The sequence below is a fragment of the Neofelis nebulosa genome, chromosome 7 (assembly GCF_028018385.1).
Source record: "Neofelis nebulosa isolate mNeoNeb1 chromosome 7, mNeoNeb1.pri, whole genome shotgun sequence".
Taxonomy (NCBI): Eukaryota; Metazoa; Chordata; class Mammalia; order Carnivora; family Felidae; genus Neofelis; species Neofelis nebulosa.
In genome coordinates, this window is record NC_080788.1 from 5,800,872 (window position 1) to 5,820,290 (window position 19,419).

General features: G+C 57.1%; 3 protein-coding genes across 4 annotated transcripts; 2 read left to right on the top strand and 1 right to left on the bottom strand.

Annotated features, from left to right (window-relative positions):
- Window positions 1-642: 642 nt before the first annotated feature.
- On the bottom strand, window positions 643-2,287 carry HDDC3 (HD domain containing 3). Its single transcript, XM_058736528.1, has 4 exons — window positions 2,133-2,287; window positions 1,766-1,821; window positions 1,415-1,655; window positions 643-1,108 (listed from the first exon to the last, which is right to left on the bottom strand). The coding sequence occupies exons 1-4, from the start codon at window positions 2,242-2,244 to the stop codon at window positions 978-980; spliced, it is 540 nt and encodes a 179-aa protein (XP_058592511.1). The 5' UTR covers window positions 2,245-2,287; the 3' UTR covers window positions 643-977.
- A 719-nt stretch (window positions 2,288-3,006) lies between these two features.
- On the top strand, window positions 3,007-4,942 carry LOC131516001 (protein shisa-like-1). Its single transcript, XM_058736529.1, has 5 exons — window positions 3,007-3,161; window positions 3,269-3,390; window positions 3,685-3,851; window positions 4,062-4,272; window positions 4,765-4,942. The coding sequence occupies exons 3-5, from the start codon at window positions 3,749-3,751 to the stop codon at window positions 4,940-4,942; spliced, it is 492 nt and encodes a 163-aa protein (XP_058592512.1). The 5' UTR covers window positions 3,007-3,161; window positions 3,269-3,390; window positions 3,685-3,748.
- Window positions 4,943-5,053: 111 nt separating this feature from the next.
- Window positions 5,054-19,336, top strand: UNC45A (unc-45 myosin chaperone A). Of its 2 annotated transcripts, none has more exons than XM_058736512.1 (20): window positions 5,054-5,145; window positions 5,372-5,533; window positions 5,767-5,803; window positions 6,106-6,281; window positions 9,094-9,186; window positions 9,645-9,812; window positions 11,032-11,200; window positions 11,491-11,661; window positions 12,806-12,977; window positions 13,577-13,877; window positions 14,681-14,775; window positions 15,006-15,147; window positions 15,551-15,691; window positions 15,894-16,021; window positions 16,208-16,274; window positions 16,688-16,801; window positions 17,019-17,134; window positions 17,982-18,099; window positions 18,206-18,361; window positions 18,513-19,336. In XM_058736512.1, exons 1-20 carry the CDS (start codon window positions 5,140-5,142, stop codon window positions 18,768-18,770), a joined length of 2,790 nt encoding a protein of 929 aa, XP_058592495.1. In that variant the 5' UTR covers window positions 5,054-5,139; the 3' UTR covers window positions 18,771-19,336. The 2 variants fall into 2 exon arrangements, with proteins under 2 accessions (XP_058592495.1, XP_058592494.1); XM_058736511.1 differs by having other exon boundaries at window positions 5,097-5,190.
- Window positions 19,337-19,419: the final 83 nt, after the last annotated feature.

The window sequence follows — 19,419 nt, forward strand, 5'->3', positions numbered from 1 at the left end:
AAATGGCCTTTGACCTAACAACGATTTCCTCAACTTTCCGAGGGGCCAATAAGCCCCAGCTGCTCAGCAGTGACTAAACACCCTTCACCGGAAGACCTCTGCCCGCGGCGCCACGAAGCGGCCCGCCCCCTATCCTAAACTCCGCCCACCCCAGGGCTCGCGGGCTGGGCCGCCCCGACCACTTCCGGAGGTGCCCGGAAGTCCATGTCACTTAGCAACCCAAGGCACTGGCAGAAGGCTCGCGCTGAGACCTGGGATGGGCTGCGGTCTGGGACCCGCAGTCCCCCACCGGCCCTGTCATATTGCTCCTCGGGTCTCTCCAGGGCTCAGCAAGAGCAGCCAGTAAGCAGGTGGCATTCCTTTCCAAAACGTCAGTCATCCCGTCCCGTTTTCTTAAGGAGGACGACGACTACCATTTTTTCAGCGCCTATGTGTCAGGCTCCATCTGAGACGTCACATAATCTAAGCCTAATAATTACACAGCCTGTCTCACTGTTAAGGAAACCAGGCTCAGAGGGGTTGAGGCGCTCAACCTGAGGAACCTTTCCCCAGGGGAAACACAATTGGAACCCTGCCATGCTGAATCCCGCATCCCAGTTCCCCATTCAGGAGGTTGGGGAAGGAGCAGCAAGAACTTAAACCTTTACCCAAAATGTTTTATTTTCCATAATGACTTATGAACGAGTGTTTATATAAGCCCAAGTCCCTGGGGGGGGGGGGGGGGGAGGGGGGCAGGGTTTTGGCCCATGCAAAATAGCAGGGACCCAAGGAGAAGGGGCAGTAAATGCGTTAGAAATGGATGAGCTGCATCTGATTTCCTCAATCCAGGGCTCAGCTTAGTTGGCAGGAAACATTGAGAGATACCTGGGCTGAATAAATCAGGGAGTGAGATCCAGAGGCACCAAAAGGTTGGAATATGATTCCTTTCTGGCCGGAGGAGGCTGAAGTCTGGGCCACCTGGTGGCTGCAAGCACTGCTCAGAGTGTCAGCCCCCGCTCCTTAAACAGCTGCTTTAGAGCCTCTTCCAGCTGTCGGTTTGTTCCCTGAAGCCCCTTCACCACTTGCGCTGCCCACTCGAAGTATTCCTGGACTCGATGTTCAGACCATCCTGCATGAGAACGGACAGAAAACTGCTCATAGGACATCCAGGACAGTATTGGATTTTGCCCACTTCCTGGAGGGCGTGGTGCACGGCCATGAGATGAGTGCCTGATGGGATCTGTCCAGAACACTTGCCCTGGGCCCAGTTACTGTTATTTCTACGGTGTGAGAGGAGACCAGAGTGGTCTAGTATTAGCTTGGGGAGTCAACAAGAAAGCCCAGGCTCTTTTCTTTCCAGGGGAACTGACCAACCTGTGCCTGGGGAAGGTGGGCGTCCCTCCCCTTCCCCTCAGGGCAGGTGGGGGGAGCGTACCCTCTGGGGTGCAGCGATTCAGGTCCCTCAGATTGTACAGCTTGTCTGCCAGCTTCACCAGTTTAGCCCCGGGACTGCTGTGGGGAGCCTGCTCCACCTGCAGCCGCTTTCTCTCCAGCTTGGGCAGAGTCTTGTCATCTGTTACCTCCTCCACCAGGCGTCGCACTTGTGCCCCGAAGTGCAGCTCCACCTCATCCAGGGTGGTGTCTGTGTCCTCCACTGTGTCATGGAGCAGCGCTGCCTGGGGACAGGCTTCCACTTAGCCCTGCGGCTCCAGCCAAGGGGTGCTCAGGGCTGAATGGGGCCCCTGATCCCCACCCTAGCTCCTAGTGGAGGAACGACGAGAGTTACCTGTAACACCACAATGTCAGTGACTCCCGCCTCATGGGTCAGGATCCGAGCCACACCTGACGGGGCAAAGCAGGAAGTCAGAACTGAGGGAGTCCCAGGCTGCGTGTTGTGGATTCTGTAGAGCCAGATGTGGCTTCTCACTAGCCAGATGACCTTGGGCAAGTCCTTTACTCTCTTTGGGTGTCAACTGTGCAGAGGAACAGTGATGCCTACCGCCCCGGGTTGTTGTGAGGCTTAAACACGAAAGGTGCCTGGCACAAAGGCTGGTACAGAGCAGGTGCTCAATGAGGTGTAGGCCTTCCGCGTTCCCGTCCCGGTCCCCACCCCCTAGACGCCGCTGCGGCTGCTCCCGAGGCGGTGCGCCCACCGATAGGGTGGTTGATGTAGGGTGTCCCTTCGGGGTCCTTCCGCCGCTGCAGTCGGTGCTTGCGAGCTGCGAAGTCGGCAGCCTCCACTAGCTGCGTGGCCTCGGAGCCCATCGCCGGGGTAGGGCAGGCGACTGAGGTCCCCAGAGCCCCTGGAGCCCGGGACGGAGCGTTCACAGCGCCCCCTGGCGCCTCGGAGGCCGGGGGGGGGGATTCTGGCTCAGACTGGTTCTCTGCAGCTGATATCCTGGCGGAGAGAGTAAGGGAGTTTGGGAGCTGCCCTCAGCATCGCAGCCCCTGACGCAGGCGCTGTCCGGAAGGTGCAGGAAGAACATGGCGGGGCTCCCTGGGAGGCCACAGTCTCGGGGAAGGAGGAAGACAAACAAGAAATAAGACAGTGTCCTCACAGTGTGCCACATCCAGGGCTGGAAGACATAGGGGGCTATGGTACCTTGGAGGAAGGGCGGTTCACCTAGCCTCTGGGGTCAAAGACAGCCTCTCCCAGGAGGATCCTCTCCTCCCATGAAAAGACAACCTTCAATCTGTCAATGCTCTGAAAATTCTCAAAGTGGTCCAAAAGTGGTTTTCCCTGCAGGGATGGGACTGGTTGCTATGGGCATGGGAGCCTCACCTTTGGGCCTGATCTTCTGGAAATTGGAGCCTACACTAGAAGCCTGCCTAATAGACTCACAGGCGGCAGTGATGTTTCTGCAAGAACTGTCTTCTTTGTTCTCAGGTGCCTGGACAAAATGTTTGCATTTCTTTCTTGTGCCATAAGTGTTCCTGCTTCAGTCCCCAGGCACCTCTGTGGGCCCCTCGGGTGCTAACTGTTGTCTTGCTGTTCTGGGAGCGCGGCATTGTCAGGCCTCAGTAGGCCCTAGGATAACACTTAACACTGCTGGCTGGTGGCCATCAGCCTCCTAGAGAAATCCCCTGACACAGCAGATGGTATCTACGAGGTTTAAGGGGCAAGAGAGACCCGGAGACCCTGGAAGAGCTTCTCCTGTGCACTGGGACTGGCTAGTTGTGAGGTACAGTTCTCCAATCAGACTGGTAGCTTTTGTGCTTTTGGCTGGTAGCTGGGGCAGATGAGGGCTCAAGGGAAAAGTTAATGGAAGGACTTGCCCTTGTTTTTCAGCTAGTCTTGGTGGTTGTCATGATGCAGAAGTTAGGGAGGAAAGCTCCAGAGCTGTCACTGAGGTCCCTGGGGCCTGAAATGGAACGATCAGAATTCCCAAGGCTTCCACAAAAGCCTGGAAGGTGAGAGTGCGTAGACAGAAACGCTTGTCTGTTCGTCAGGCTCATGGCTCAGCTTCTCTCTCATACTTGCTTCTGCCCTCTGGTCTTCTGAGGCTTTCCCCCTTCAGCTCAGAAAACCTTAGGCAGCTTGGAGACACCTAAGGCAGCATGGGAGTCCCCATGTTTTCCATCAGAAGATAGAAACTCAGCCCCTTTCATCTCTCTCTAGAGGTTGGTGACAGAGAAGCTTCAGGTTTGTATTAATGGTGCCCAGGGGCCTTGTGGTTTTGATTTTTATTTCCTTACTGTCTGCAGCCATGGCTTAGAAAGAGAGATGTCGGGGTTCCCACGGCTAGGACCGAGGTGGAGGTGACCGCGCATGGACTTTCAGAGGAGGCTGGGCCTTTTGCTCACAGCCCTCAGCGCGGGGCTACTGCTGCTTTTCAGCTGGGTGACGCTTGCTCAGCCCATCTCTCTTTCAGGTACAGCGCTCTCCTCTCCACTCTGCGCCGTCCCCTCTTCGGATCCCCTGTCATTTCAGCAGGGGATGATGGGCTGCTCTGGGGAGCTTGTGGGGAGAAAGGAGTCTGCCCTTTTGAGAACGGTCCTTTTCACTCTCCAGAGCGGTCGAAGTGGGGTGTGGGCAGACCATGCTTGCCCGTCTCCATCCCCCTTGCTCCTCCTCCCTTCAGCACTGGCCCACCACCCCCACTTGTGCCAGACTAGCTGGGATGCTGATGGCCGCCACTACCCCGGTTTTTTCTGTCCTCGGCTGTCGGATACCCCGGAGGAAGCTTACTGCTGTCACCTGCAGGCTGCAGGGGGCTCCTGCTGCACCCGGGCTGAATTTGAGGCCTTGTACCAGGTCAACCTGTCCGCCCTTCCGCCCCCACCCCTCCTCAGGTGAGAACACCAGCCCCAGAGCCACTGGGATCCTGACGGGGTGTTCCAGCATCCGGGGCTCTGTTTTTAAATTCTGGGGCGAAAGGCTTAGTACAGACTAGTGGAGGGGCCGACTTCGAACAGGAAATCGCGTGAATGCATGATTACAAACAGTTTTGTGGAGGAAGTTCAGGAGGCTGTGTAAGCGGGTAACAAGGAGCCACTGCATGCATCGTGGGGCTGGGGCGGGGTGGGACGGGTGTCTAGACTAAGAGGATTTTGTAGTCCGCGGATTACACCCGTTATGGGTGGGGTTTCCAATCCTGAATCCGTCCATGAATGGTTTCACCGCACCTGCGAGCCCCCTGAATTTCTAGTTAGGAATTCTACATTTATCTGGGGAGAGGGGTGTCCCGAGCTTTCTCCGGACTCTAAGGGGCTCAGTAACCCAAAGGCTGCAGCAGTGAGCGCGGAGCTGGGACCAGCACCTTGATACTCTCGCCTCTCCCACAGGGGCCGGGGTCCGCTCCTAGCGCTGGGCCTCTATACCCTGCTGCTCGTGGCCCTGATGACCGCCGACCTCGTGCACTTCTGCCGCAGTCGGGCAGGGGGTCGGCGCCCAGGCAGCCTCGGGCCTCCCTCTGGGTCCTCTGCCGCGCGCCCCCTGCTGATCTCTGCTGGAACACACTAGGCGCGCCCACGGCTACTCTGCGCCGCGGACCCGAGCCCCGCCCCCTCGCCCGGCGCGCTCTCGCGTTGGCCCCGCCCCTTCCCTGACACGCGCTCTGACGCAGGACCGGGGCGGGGCCGCCGACGCCAGATTCCTGAGCCTGATCCCACCCCGCCCCAGAGACTGCGCTTGCGCGCGCCTTGGACTCTGGCTCCGCGATGACTGTGAGTGGTCCAGGCACCCCCGAGCCCCGGCCGGCTGCCCCCGGGGTGCGTACCCGTCCCGCCCGCGCCATGGCTACTTCCCACCTGTTCTGACCGTTCCCGACCCTCCTTCTCCCCAAGTCTTGGCCCTCCATGGGATTTGCCCCTGACCCCCAGTCTCCTCTCTCCCAGCTCCCCGGCCCTGGCTGGAGCCCACCCCCAGTGTTTCCACCCATTCCCTCCACAGGCCAGCTCAGTGGAGCAGCTGCGGAAGGAGGGCAACGAGTTGTTCAAATGCGGGGACTACGAGGGCGCCCTGACGGCCTACACTCAGGCCCTGGGTCTGGGTGCGACGCCTCAGGACCAGGCGATCCTGCATCGAAACCGGGCCGCCTGCCACCTGAAGCTGGTGAGGGAGCCCACTGCCCTTCCTCTGCCCTGCCACGGCCCGGTTTCCCCGTCTCGCTGCTGCTTGGGTCCCGGTTGGGCATTCACCGTCCCAGGCCACCTACACTGGTCTGATGTCTCTTGGGCCTCCGGGTGGTGGTGAATCGAGTGGCTCTAGGGAACTACCCTGCTGCCCCGCTAGTGCTGGGAAAGGGAGATGACCAGCCTCTCAAGCCCCTGAACCTCTTCTTGCAGGAAGATTACGACAAAGCCGAAACCGAAGCATCCAAAGGTAGGGGACTGTGGGCGGTGGTGTGGAGCTGTGGGGCTTCTCCTGGGGGGCAGGGATTCTGGGACCACCGCATGTTCACATTCTCCTTTTCCTTTGGCCCCTGAAACACCTCTGCTTTCTTTCTTTCCCACTTCCTTGGGCATTTCCTTTTCTGCAGCTACCCTCACCTTTTCTGAGGCTGGATTACTGAGTCCCACATCTGTCCCCCCACCTTCCTCTGGCCCTCGAGATCTTTCCCCTACTGCTCTTGCCTGGAGATTGGTGGCCTCATGGGTGCTGACGGAGCTCCCGTTTGTACTCAGCCATTGAAAAGGACGGAGGGGATGTCAAAGCACTTTACCGGCGCAGCCAAGCCCTAGAGAAGTTGGGCCGTCTTGACCAGGCTGTCCTTGACCTGCAGAGATGTGTGAGCCTGGAGCCCAAGAACAAAGTTTTCCAGGAGGCCCTGAGAAACATCGGGGGCCAGATTCAGGAGAAGGTATGTAACTGACATGGGGTGGAGGAGAGAGAGGTGGTAGAGGGACATTGGGCAATGGATCTGGGCAAAGGGTGTAAACACAGAGAGGAGATACTGATGGCAAATGAGCTTAGGGAATGAGGCTCAGTCTTGCTAGTATTTAGGGAAAAGCAAACAGAAATAACAGCAACGTGCCGTTTTTTGGTTGTCTCTTTGGCAAGCTTTTTCTTCCTAATGTTTATATATTTTTGAGAGAGAGAGAGAGAGCGAGCGAGCGGAGGAGGGGCAGAGAGCGAGCGAGACCCAGAATCTGAAGCAGGCTCTAGGCTCTGAGCTGTCAGCACAGAGCCCGAGGCAGGGCTCGAACTCATGAACCTCGAGATTATGACCTGAGCTGGAGTCAGACGCTTAACCAACTGAACCACCCAGGCACTCGTTTGGCAAACTTTTTAAGCTTTTACACTCTGCTAGAATTAAGGAGGCAGACACTTAAGTGGTGGGCTTGCTCACCCACTGCTGGAGTTGGTATAAATTGGTACATCTCCTTAGCATATGTCTTAAAATTTTATTTTATTTTTATTTATTTATTTATTTTTAAAAATTTTTTTTAAACATTTATTTGTTTTTGAGACAGAGAGAGACAGAGCATGAACAGGGGAGGGGCAGAGAGAGAGGGAGACACAGAATCTGAAAGAGGCTCCAGGCTCTGAGCCATCAGCACAGAGCCCGACGCGGGGCTCGAACTCACGGACCGTGAGATCGTGACCTGAGCCGAAGTCGGACGCTTAACCGACCGAGCCACCCAGGCGCCCCTGTCTTAAAATTTTAAATGAGCGTTATCTGTGATCCAGTGTGTTTACTTCTTGTTGCCTTCCCTAGAGAAGCCTTGCCCATGTACACAAGCAGGCGTGTGTATGTTTATTTCAGACTTGTTTGTAGTAATGAAAAATTAAATTGGAGCTTTGTCTTACCGCCGGCAATAGGGGAATGGCTAAATAAACTGGGTGCTGCCCTTACTATAGACTCCTATGCCGTCGTCACCAAGGATAGGCAGATCCACGTGTGTAGAGGTGAAAAGAGGCTACTTGTTAAATGAAAAAGCAAAGTGGGCTGTAACACACACTGTATGATACCGTTTATGTCAAAACACTACCCCACATACACCCTCAAAATGATACCATGTTTTTTCTGTGGGTCCGTTTGGGTGTGTAAATATGAAGAAAAATCTGTTTAAAAATATACGTCAGAATGATAACAGCATGACTCCTTGGTAAAGGAGTAGATTGATGTTTTGTTTGAGAGAGTGCGCTCATGCGAGCGGGGGAGGGGCAGAGGGAGTCGGAGTGAGAATCTTAAGCAGGCTCTGTCCACGCTGAGTGTGGAGCCCAAGGTGGGGCTCGATCTCACAACTGTGAGATCATGATCTGGGTCGAAATCAAGAGTCGGACCCTTAAGCGACTGAGCCAGTCAGTTCCCCCCTCCCTCCCGATGGGGTTTTTCAAAGGAGATTTTGCTTCATCCATTACCTTTATGATCTAGGAACAGACATTGTTTGTATAGTACATATGTTTAAAAGTTACCTTAGGAGAAAAAATATCTGAAGACCATCTTGAACAATGTCCAAGCTCGAATTAATCAGATAACGTGATGTTACAACGCTGGCACAGTGAAAGCAGGAAATACCATGGATGGCAGACACCTTACTGAAAGCTTGAGACCTGGGAAGGCACATCGTTTCGTCTCCATGCCAGCTCTGTGTGGTCAGCAGGAGCTGCCTAGGGCCCTGTGTTGAGAAGGATTAGGAGGCAGATGGCCCGGGGCTAGCAGAATGTGCCATGACAGATTTGTCCATCTGTCCTGAATGCAAAGGGGGAAGCCGGGAGTGGTGCGCGGGCTAGGTATGTGCCCCTGTCCGTAACCCTGGGTGGGGGGAGAGCCTAGGATGGTCTTAATCAGATTATTTTATTATTTCATTTATTATTTTTGAGACAGCAGGGAAGGAGCAGAAAGAGAGAGGGAGACAGAGGATCTGAAGCGGGCTCTGCACTGACAGCAGAGAGCCCGATGCGGGGCTCGAACTCACGAACCTTGAGATCATGACCTGGGCTGAAGCCCGATGCTTAACTGCCTGAGCCATTCAGGTGCCCCGATTTCTGACAAGTTTTTTTAAATAATCTGATTGAGGGGCACCTGGGTGGCTCAGTCGATTAAACGTCGTGCTTCAGCCCAGGTCATGATCTCACGGTTGGTGAGTTTGAGCCCCGCGTCGGGCTCTCTGCTGTCAGCGCAGAGCCCGCTTCAGATCCTCTGTCTCCCTCTCTTTCTGTCCCTCACCTGCACCCTCTTTCTCTCAAAAATAGATAAACGTTAAAAAAAAAAAAGAAAGAAGTTGTCAGAGGAGAGTTCTGGAGCATTAGCAACTACCTCCTGATCTCCTGGCTCCCTTGCAGCAGGCGTCAGTGCCGAGTTCTGTGTCGTGGGCAGAGTACCCATGCTGCCACAGCATAGAGGGTAGCAGTGGGAATGGGTTGCCTCATGGCCAACAGGATGCCCGCCCTTCTGAATGGCACTGCCTTCAGCATTGGCGCCACCTGTCCTGCCCAAGCGGGAAGCCGCTCAGAAAGGAAAACAGCCGCGGGAAGTTTGGGTGAAGCTGCCAGGCGAGTCTCTTCCTGCCCAAGGTAGCTTGGTGCCCGCCCTAAACCCAAATGTCCTAGCTGTGCCTCCCGGAGACCGGAGCCAGGCCGTGGGAGGAGCCGAGGAGAACAAATAGGGAATGTGATGTCTCTGGCTAAAAGAGTGATTTCTTCCATGCCTCGTTGGTTTGTCGTAGGTGCGGTACATGTCCTCGACGGACGCCAAAGTGGAACAGATGTTTCAGATACTCTTGGACCCCCAAGAGAAAGGCACCGAGAAAAAGCAGAAGGTATATCCATGTCTAGACTGAGTGAGTGGGGGCTGAACTCCCACTGGAGCTGCCCCTCCCTGTGTGCTGATGTTGGCCGAGAAGCTGCTGCTGTGCCTCTGGCAGCCGAGCTCCCAGAGCCTGAGCGACAGCTTACAGGGCCTGGGGCCTGAGTGTGAGGCACGGAGAGGGAACCTGTGTTCATTGAGCGCCTTGTTGCCAGGGGCTAGGGCCATGGAGGTGACTGAGGCGGGCTCTGCCAGGGACTCGGGATTCCACTTACTCTAACCATCAATCCCGGGAGCAAGCTCTTCCTTCTACTTACAGAGGAGGAAACTGCAGTTCAGAGAGGTTCAGTTTATGGCCAAGGTCACTCAGGTGCTGAGTGGAAGCAGTGAGGCCCGGAGCTCAGGGTCTCTGCTTGCCCTGGCCTGTGCTGCATGTAGTGTCCGCATTGTGGCGCACTTCCTTTGACACAGGCTTCCCAGAACCTGGTGGTGCTGGCCCGGGAGGATGCCGGGGCTGAGAAGATCTTCCGGAGCAATGGGGTTCAGCTCTTACAACGCCTGCTGGACACGGGTGAGGCCGACCTCATGCTGGCGGCTCTGCGCACGCTGGTCGGCATTTGCTCCGAGCACCAGTCTCGGGTAGGTGGGGCGGAGGGGTGGGGTTGCTACCTCAGTCAATCTCCATCCACCCACCCACCCCTCATCTTATTCCCAGAAGAACTGAAGGCAGAGTTCAAGGAGACCTGTAACAAGAGAGGAAAAATTAAAATAGCTCGAAAAAGCCCAATGTGATTTGGGATGAGCTGGGGCCTGAAAAGAGCAAAAGCAGCCCACTGCTACCCCAAGCCCTTGCTTTTGGTGGGCTTAAAGTGTGCGGCGGGGCGGGCTCAGAGATGCCTGGCCCCAGACTCACGCACCGTCCACACAGTGAGAGAAGCTTGGTACCAGGAGAAGGGTCCCTGTCCTTCCCTAACCATCAAACTGGCATTTCCCCTGCGGGGCATCCTCCAGCGAATGATGTGGTCAGTGATGTTACCCACAGCATCTGGACCATCGAGACAGTGACCACATATGTGGGGCTTGACCCTGAACGGATTCTCAGCATAGACGGGGCACATCCAGTACAGACAGTTCCACAAGAACAGTCCTACCCCGATGAAGTCTGCGCCCTCGCTCTTGCCTGAGCAGGCTGGACCCAGGGGACAGGGACTCGAGCCTTGGTTCCTTCCAGAGGCACCCGTGATTCCTAGACCAGGGATAGAGCTGTGGGACATTCTGTGAAAGATGTTTGGGCCAAGCTCAGGTTGTATTTCTGGGTCTCCCAAGACTAAGAGTGGTGAAACCATGCGAATTGCATCTACCTCCTTCTGCCTTCCTGCGTGTGCCAGTGTGAAGATCCAGCTTAGAAATGGGGTAGAGAGACCTTGCAGTCTGTTCCATGCATGTCCACATGCCCAGACTGTAGACGGAGCCTCACACTTGGCATTGGAAAGGAATTAGGTGTCCCTGGAGCTGAGTCCCAGAGCTTGTCCGGACTTATGTGACTCCTTGCTAGGGAAACACGAACCAAAGCAGCTGTTCTTGGGGCCACAGTGTTCCTTGTCTCCTCTCACTGGAGCCGAGGAGAGGAGAGGTAGTGGTGGATGCCTCTGGAATGCTTTCTTTAGGAAGCCTTTCCAGCAGAATAATCCTGGCATTACCCCTGGTCACACCCTCAGGCCCACTTTGATTCCACTTGGAGCTGGTCCTTCCACCCAGATGTTTTCTCCCCCTCTGGCCACACTCACAACTCACACTTAGGGGTCTCTGTAGCTGCCCTTCACCAACTGGAGGCTCTGTCCCTCTCTGTCCCACACAGACAGTGGCAACCCTGAGCGTGCTGGGAACTCGGCGGGTAGTCTCCATCCTGGGCGTGGAAAACCAGGCCGTGTCCCTGGCTGCCTGCCACCTGCTGCAGGTTATATTTGATGCCCTCAAGGAAGGTGTCAAGAAAGGCTTCAGAGGCAAAGAAGGCGCCATCATTGTGGGTGAGTAGAATCAGGTCCACGGTCCTTTGGGTGTTGCGATCGTGGAGGGGAAGGGGCTCAGCCAAACAAGCCAGCTCTTTGCAGCTGCCGGTTGTTGAGGAATGTGGCTTGGGGACAGTATTTGACTCTAGGTTCTAAGCCAGGGTACCTACAGAGAAGGCTGGAGCCCAGGCCAGAGCCCAGGATGCAGGTCTCCCTTTTCTGTGTCTCCCTGCTGGCCTACTGGGGAAGTTCAGGGGCCGGACAGGGCTGGGCCACTGTGGAGCCCACTAATGTCTTTTCATTGCCAGATCCTGCCCGGGAGCTGAAGATCCTTATCAGTAACCTCTTGGAACTACTGACTGAGGTGGGGGTCTCTGGTCAAGGTCGGGACAACGCTCTGACCCTCCTGATTAAAACAGTGCCCCGGAAGTCTCTTAAGGACCCCAACAACAACCTCACCCTCTGGGTCATTGACCAAGGTTGGTGATCAGTTTTAAAGAAGGACAAGGACACTGAGCGTATGTGTTACATCTTGCTTGGGTGACTGGGCCGAGTTATCCCCAGTGGGGACTGTTCCCTGCCATATGTCTGCACTGAAGTGTACCCTGTGGCTGCGTCGTATCCTTAGAGAACTCAGAGTTAGACTCTTCAGCCGTGATCATGTGCACATGCTTGTACATCGAGCAGACGTTGCACACAGGTTAAGGGGGAGGCTGGACCAGCTTTCTGTGTTTGAAGTTTTTTCAGTGAGTGTAAATTACTTCTATACTCAGAGAAAAAATGCTTAGAAGTTTACTATATAAATTCATACTTCTTAGGGCGCCTGGCTGTCTCAGTTGGTGGAACACACCAACTCTTGATCTTGGGGTCATGAGTTCGAGCCTTGCATTGGGCAGAGAGAGTACTTTAAAAGAGTATTACATACGTACGTACATACACGCATATATTCATTAACTAATTCGTACTTCTCTGTTCCCTTAAAACGTAAGTGAGGAAGGTTTGGCAAAATCCCTGCATGAATACATTTATTGGGGGCTCATCCTTCAGTGTCCCAGTCATGGTGTGACCCATGGGTGTTATTTTCCCCTTCAGTTTTACAGACCAGGAGCCTCAGAGTCCCTAGAACATTTGGCCCCATGGGTAGGGCCACCATGCAGTCCTCACTTCTTTAGTTTTATTTATTTATTTTTTAATGTTTCTTTTTGAGAGAGGGAAAGGAGAGACAGAGCATGAGTGGGGGAGGGCAGAGAGAAAGGGAGACACGGAATCCAAAGCAGGCTCCAGGTTCTGAGCTGTCAGCACAGAGCCTGACGCGGGACTCGAAGTCACGAACCTGAGAGATCATGACCTGAGCTGAAGTCAGATGTGTAACTGACTGAGCCACCCAGGTGCCCCCATGCAGTCCTCACTTCTGAGTTCCTTCCCCGACCCCAGAGCCACCTCCACAGGCAGTGGTGGTTAGCTGGCCATGCTCTCTGAGCCTGATTTGCGTGTGGCTGTCCACGCCCTATGCCCTTGTCCCTGAGAGGTCCCTCTTCTCCGTGCCTCTCCCGGGGAGCATCCTCCCTTTGCCGCTAGGGGTTGGAACCAGCATTCTGCTGCCTAAATAGTGTGTCTTTTCAGGCCTGAAAAAGATTCTGGAGGTGGGGGGCTCTGTACAGGACCCTCCTGGGGAACTCATGGTGACGGCGAACAGCCGCATGAGCGCCTCCGTCCTCCTCAGCAAGCTTTTCGATGACCTGAAGTGTGATGCCGAGAGGGAGAATTTCCACCGACTCTGCGAAAACTACATCAAGTAAGGGAATTGGCCCCTTGTCTCATTGCCGGGGGCTCCGACAGGAGTCCTGACCCCTCAGGGAAGGGTGGCAGGGAAAGGTTTTCGGCAGGGAGAGCAGCCTGGGGGAGGCCTAGCCGGGGACAGGGACACTTCTTTTCCCAAAGTGGCCTCCCCGGGGACGTTCTGTGATCCGTTCTACGATGCAGCAATGTCCTCGAGCACTCCCTGTGCTTCCTGAGCACTTGCTGTGTATCTGTTCCCACACGGCGGTGCAGTGTGATAGTCCTCCTACCCTTAAGGAGGCGACAGGTGGGGCTGAAGACACATCGTAAGCTACGTAGAACAATTTCAGGTCTTGATGAGTACAGGAAAGGCAATGGGCGGTGGTGTGAGCGAGAGTAACCTATGTCAGGCATATAATCAGGGGAGGCCTGGAAGCCCAGAGAGAGGAAATGGGCAGCTTGCCTCCTGGGGAACGTCCTAGTCTGCCCATTGGTGGCTTTTCTTGCTGTTCCCGCCCAAGTAGTGCAGATGCCTGGCCGGTGGACGGGAAGGGGGGGAAGGAGGGTCCCGTTATGTCAGCTTTGGTGTGACAGCTGTCACCCTGTGCCCCTCAGGAGCTGGTTTGAGGGCCAAGGGCTGGCCGGGAAGCTGCGGGCCATCCAGACGGTGTCCTGCCTCCTGCAGGGCCCATGCGAAGCCGGCAACCGGGCCCTGGAGCTGAGTGGCGTCATGGAGAGCGTGATCGCCCTGTGTGCCTCTGAGCAGGAGGAAGAGCAGCTGGTAGCCGTGGAGGCCCTCATCCACGCGGCCGGCAAGGCCAAGCGGGCCTCGTTCATCACTGCCAACGGCGTCTCGCTGCTGAAGGACCTGTATAAGCGCAGCGAGAAGGACAGCATCCGGATCCGGGCGCTGGTGGTGAGACGTGCCGGCCGGGGCTGGGCACACGGGTGGGTGGGCAGGCGGGGGTATCGGGTGGCCCGTATCTCAGGGTGCGGCTCCGGCACATGCTGGTGAAAATATGGGATGTGCGGGGCCTCGTCGAGGCCGGAGGCATGAGCCCTGGCTCCTTCTACCACGCGGCTCATGGTCCAGTCAGGGAGATGAGCCTCGTCCTGAGAGGACTCATGCCGCCCCCTGGAGGTGGTAGGAGAAGCTCCAGGAGGAGATGGTGGAGGAGGAAGAGGACCGCCGGGCCAGGCTAGTCAAAGGGGCCATGCGGAAAGGCGGGGCCTGCAGGCGGCCCCAGGTGCTGGTGGCTTGAGCATTGGATGGCCTCCATGCAGTTTGGGAAAGCCAGTCCTCCTCCTTGGGGAGGCCTGAAAACCCAGAGAGAGAAAATGAGATTAGTCTCGGACTTCTCCATCCCGGGAGGATGTTGCCTTGGCCGAGGCACCTGTCTTCTCGCCACACGTGTCATAGCTCCACCTGTAAAGAGCTCTTTGTCTGACGTGGAAATGAACAGAGCAAGTCCAGGTGTAGATCTGGAGGGGCTGGGATCCAGGCCTGCGCAGGGGATGATACGCCAGTCTCTCCAGATGTGTGTCACGTGGCCACCCCAGTAGCTGATTTGCTGCCGGTGCTGCAGGTGGTAGTCTGGGGTGGATGTGCGTGGCCTCCAGAGGGCCGGGCCGAATGTCCGGGAGAGAGCTGGGCTCAGAGGAGCCCAGCTCTGCCTCCATCCGCGGAGACCGACAGCTGGTTCTCACCGCCTCCTCCAGGGGCTGTGCAAGCTCGGCTCGGCTGGAGGGACGGACTTCAGCATGAAGCAGTTTGCCGAAGGCTCTACTCTCAAACTCGCCAAGCAGTGTCGAAAGTGAGTTATTTGGTGTTGCCGTGGCTTCCCACCTTCGAGAGAAAGGTCTGGGTGGAGGGTGGGACCTCCTCATGACCCTGCTCTCCTCCAGGCAGACCCTCCTGGATCCTGCCACGTGAACTGCTTCGTGCGCGGAGGGGGTGCACAAGCCTGTGGCTTTGTCCGCTCGGTCTTGGCGGCCCCTTCCCCCAGCCCTTCTGATGGTCATCCGCCGCCCCACGTGTCCCCAGGTGGCTGTGCAATGACCAGATCGATGCAGGCACCCGGCGCTGGGCAGTGGAGGGCCTGGCCTACCTCACCTTCGACGCCGATGTGAAGGAAGAGTTTGTGGAAGATGAGGCCGCCCTGAAGGCTCTGTTCCAGCTCAGCAGGGTAGCTCGTGGCTTCCCGTAGTCCTCTGGGAACAGCGTCTAGGATTAGAACTTACCGAGCTCTTTTGGCAGGTCTCGGCCAGAGGCTCTTGTGGCCTCGGATGGGTGGGGAGGGCTGGCAGCCCGCGTGGGTGCTCCGTGGCGTAGACCTGCTGGGCTGCACCCGCGGCATCAGACAGGATGGATGGTCTGTTTGGAGGAGTTCGGGGGGTCGGGTGTGTGAGCTCCCGGAGTCTGGGGCCAGCTTGGGCCTGGGAGGTTCCCACGTTCATCCAGGAGCCCGAGCGGTCCTGCTGGGGGTAGAGTCGGTGGCCTGGGCAGCATTTGTCCCATGCTCCTTTGCCCCGGGATGGCCGGCTGACCGCCCCTCTGCTGCCGGCTGACCGCCCCTCTGCTGCCGGCAGTCCGAGGAGAGGTCGGTGCTCTTCGCGGTGGCCTCGGCACTGGTGAACTGCACCAATAGCTACGACTATGAGGAGCCGGACCCCAAGATGGTGGAGCTGGCCAAGTACGCCAAGCAGCATGTTCCGGAGCAGCACCCCAAGGTGAGGGAGCCTGAGAGGCTTTGGGGGCCTCTGTGCCTTTGGGACCAGTTGACCTGGGGCATCCACAGCAGCTTAAACGTCCGTGTGAGCAAGTTTCTTTCCCTTTGTACTCCTGTTCATCGGTTTGTGCTGTACGGAGGGTCCCCCTTTTCCTGTCCAGTCAGCCAAGGCTCTTCTGCTAATAAGCTGCCTCCCCACCCAGGACAAAGCAGGTTTCGTGCGGGCTCGGGTGAAGAAGCTGCTGGCGGCGGGCGTGGTGTCGGCCATGACATGCATGGTGAAGACCGAGAGCCCCGTGCTGACCGATTCCTGCCGAGAGCTGCTCTCCAGGTGAGGCCGCCTCGGCGCAGCCAGGAGCCTCGAGACGGTCCGTGTAACTGCAGAGGAGCAGGTCCCCGGGGCTGCGGGCCTCTGGGAGTGAGGGGCCACCGTGTAGCTTCCTGCCTTCGCTGAGCCCAGACGGTGCGGTGTGAGCCAGAGCCCCGGCCCCCGCCCACCTTCACCCTCTCCCCGCAGGGTCTTCCTGGCTTTGGTGGACGATGTAGAAGACCGCGGCACTGTGGTTGCTCAGGGAGGGGGCAAGGTAAGCTTGCACGCTCCTTCCTGGTGGTCTGTAAAACGTGACTCAGCGGCCGCCACACTGGAGACGAGGCCGGAAGGCATTACGAATGACCGGCAGGAACATCTTCCTGCCGAGTGAGTGATGCCGACGAGGGCAGGTTTGTGCCCATTCAGGTCCCAAGTTCTCCTCCTCTCCCTCGTGTCACTGACCTGCATGGTCTGGGGCCCAGCACAAGCCGTGGCTGGCCCTTAATAGGTGTTTCCCGAAGTGTTTGGACAGCTTAAGGGGATGCCTGGGAGACATGAAGAGATCCGAGCAATGTGGTCAAGCCTGGGGGAGGAGAGAGGCGAGCACCCGGTCAGGGCTCAGGGCCTGGTGGTTTGGGCCTGATCTGCTAGGACACATCTCGGACACTCATGGGCTTGTCCCCACAGGCTCTGCTCCCACTGGCCCTGGAAGGCACTGATGTGGGGCAGACAAAGGCTGCCCAGGCTCTTGCCAAGCTCACCATCACCTCCAACCCAGAGATGACTTTTCCTGGAGAGCGGGTATGTGTCCTGCTGCCCCAGCCCTGGCCTCTCCTCCACCTCTCACTGGGTCCTGGTGGCCTCTGACCTGGGCTATGGCTCCTCCTTGGGACTGACAGGACGTGGCAGCTTTGCTGAGCCCTGGTGTGGGGAGGGTGGCCTTCTCTCTGAGGGCAGGCTCTGCCCCTCAGGGCGGTGGGGGCGGGGCGAGTGGCCCTGACAGGTGGATGTATCACAGATCTACGAGGTGGTCCGGCCCCTCGTCTCCCTGTTGCACCTCAACTGCTCAGGCTTGCAGAACTTCGAGGCACTCATGGCTCTGACCAACCTGGCGGGGATCAGTGAGAGGCTCCGGTAAGGTCCCTCGGGACGGGGTCTGGGCAGGGAGGGCATTTACCCCAGGACTGCACTTGACAGCGTGAAGAGCACTCTTGGGTCATTGCTTTATTTGAGCCTCGCGGTGACCTCTGTGTATTATGTAGCTGGGGAGACAGGCCAGTTTTGACTAGGCCAGCGTTCCACGAGTGGGCAAGGCATTGGGCAGCGACAGTGCGAGCTCTAGAGTCAGACTGCCCGGGTTTATTAAATCCTGACTTCACTGGTTACCGGTGTGCAACCTTAACCTCAAAGAAGTGCTGCTCTGCGCCTCCATTTTCCTTCTGGGAAATGGGATGGTTATAGTACCCATAGGTACTACAGGGGTAGTAGCAAGGAGAGGTAAATGAGAAAACGCAGGCAAAAGCACTTAGTACACAGAACGTGGCTCCCAGCAACGTGCCCAGTCAACATGTGTCAGCTGTTACTACTAATTGTGATATTGGCCCCGTTATCCACTACTCAGCCTTGGTCTCTTCTTGTGCAAAACAGTTGTAATCATACCTGCACCTACACCATAGGGCCGTGGTGAGGACTAAGAAAGATAGTCCAAGTTCGGGGTCAGGGTAGGTGCTTAAATGTTAGCTGTTAGCATCACCATCACCAGCCCCCTGGTCTCTTAACTCCCACTGTAGAGCATTTTCCACGGTCCCATGCTGTCCCCCAGGCCTGCTTAAGAAGCTGGAAAGCAGTGCCATTCATACCTGGTGCAGGAGGGTCTTTGGATACCCCCTGGGAAATCCTTGGCCTGGGGCTCGATTGTGTGGGGACGCTGGGGTGGGGGAGGTGGATGCGGAGGCTCACCTTTTCACCCTCGGCCCTACAGGCAGAAGATCCTGAAGGAGAAGGCCGTGCCCATGATCGAGGGCTATATGTTCGAGGAGCACGAGATGATCCGCCGGGCAGCCACAGAGTGCATGTGTAATCTGGCTATGAGCAAGGAGGTGAGGGCTGGTCCGGGTAGTCCAGACGGGCAGGCATGCAGAAGTACCTGTGTCCCGCCAGGCTTTGCCCCAGCCGACTCCGTCCCCTCCCCTCTTCTGGCTGCAGGTGCAGGACCTGTTTGAAGCCAAGGGCAACGACCGGCTGAAGCTGCTGGTGCTGTATAGCGGGGAGGACGACGAGCTGCTGCGACGGGCAGCTGCTGGGGGCCTGGCCATGCTCACCTCCATGCGGCCCTCCCTCTGCAGCCGCATCCCCCAAGTGGTCAGTGCCTCGGTGCGGGAGGGAAGGTGGGCCAGGAACTCCCTGCATGCTGGCGGTTGGTGGGGTGCGGGGGGGATCCCAGGGCACGCAGATGTGCTTCTGCCAGGGTTGAGCCCGTTGCTCGGTGGTGGCACTGTCCTGTTTCCCGCAGACCACGCACTGGCTGGAGATCCTGCAGGCCTTGCTTCTAAGCTCCAACCAGGAGCTGCAGCACCGGGGTGCCGTGGTGGCACTGAACATGGTGGAGGCCTCGAAAGACATAGCCAGCAGCCTGATGGAGAGCGAAGTGCTGGAGATCCTGTCGGTGCTGGCTAAGGCCAAGGAAAGCCCTGTCACAAGGGCTGCCGCAGCTTGCCTGGCAAAAGCGGTGGAATACGGGCTTATCAAACCCAACCAGGACGGAGAATGAGGGGCTGCCTCACGCACACATCACCTGTTGCAGCAGAGGAGTGAGGACATATGCAGCTTGGGCTGGTGGGGGCTGGGATGCTGCACACTGGCTTCTCTGTAGCTGCCCTTTGACGTCCTCTGCTAAGTCAGGGACCACCTTCAGTCACACTGCCTCCGGCCTCACGCAGCAGAGCCCTTTTCCTGTACTACTGTAGAGAGCTGGGAATGGGGAAGGTACATCCTAACCCAGCCTGTGGGTTCCCGGCATTGGGAAAGGGCGCATCAAGCAGCCTCACCAGCTGGGAGCAACTCCTGAGCCTGCTAGCGGGACTGCCTCGACCCTCTAAGTATAGGAAGTGAAATGTGTGCCCTGTCCCGAGGCAGGGAGGGCTGGCTGTGAGCCAGGCCTGGTTGAGTCTACAGCAGAGCTACACAGCACAGCCCCCGGGACGGAGGGAATCCAATGGCTTCTCCACCCTGGAGCCTGCTGAGTTGCTTTTTAATTCTGCTCGAGGGTCAAGGGGTAAACCTAGGAAGCTAATAAAAATCTGTTCCGTCGCTTGGGAATAAATGGGTTTGGACTCCCAGATGCTGCCCCTTCAATATTTTTGTCTTTGTATTGAGACTTCCCAGTGGCCTCCACTCGGGCCTTGCTCTGGATTTGGGGT

Bases quoted from the DNA above. Each gene is read 5' to 3' on its own strand.
- HDDC3 (XM_058736528.1), bottom strand. From the start codon at position 2,244: ATGGGCTCCGAGGCCACGCAGCTAGTGGAGGCTGCCGACTTCGCAGCT. The intron at 1,656-1,765 runs GTAACTCTCGTC...GCCTGTCCCCAG, and splicing joins CTGACATTGTGGTGTTACAG to GCAGCGCTGCTCCATGACAC. The intron at 1,109-1,414 runs GTACGCTCCCCC...GTTCTCATGCAG, and splicing joins GAATCGCTGCACCCCAGAGG to GATGGTCTGAACATCGAGTC.
- LOC131516001 (XM_058736529.1), top strand. From the start codon at position 3,749: ATGGACTTTCAGAGGAGGCTGGGCCTTTTGCTCACAGCCCTCAGCGCG. The intron at 3,852-4,061 runs GTACAGCGCTCT...TCCTCCCTTCAG, and splicing joins TCAGCCCATCTCTCTTTCAG to CACTGGCCCACCACCCCCAC. The intron at 4,273-4,764 runs GTGAGAACACCA...CCTCTCCCACAG, and splicing joins CCGCCCCCACCCCTCCTCAG to GGGCCGGGGTCCGCTCCTAG.
- UNC45A (XM_058736511.1), top strand. From the start codon at position 5,140: ATGACTGTGAGTGGTCCAGGCACCCCCGAGCCCCGGCCGGCTGCCCCC. The intron at 6,282-9,093 runs GTATGTAACTGA...GGTTTGTCGTAG, and splicing joins GGGGCCAGATTCAGGAGAAG to GTGCGGTACATGTCCTCGAC. The intron at 9,813-11,031 runs GTAGGTGGGGCG...TGTCCCACACAG, and splicing joins GCTCCGAGCACCAGTCTCGG to ACAGTGGCAACCCTGAGCGT.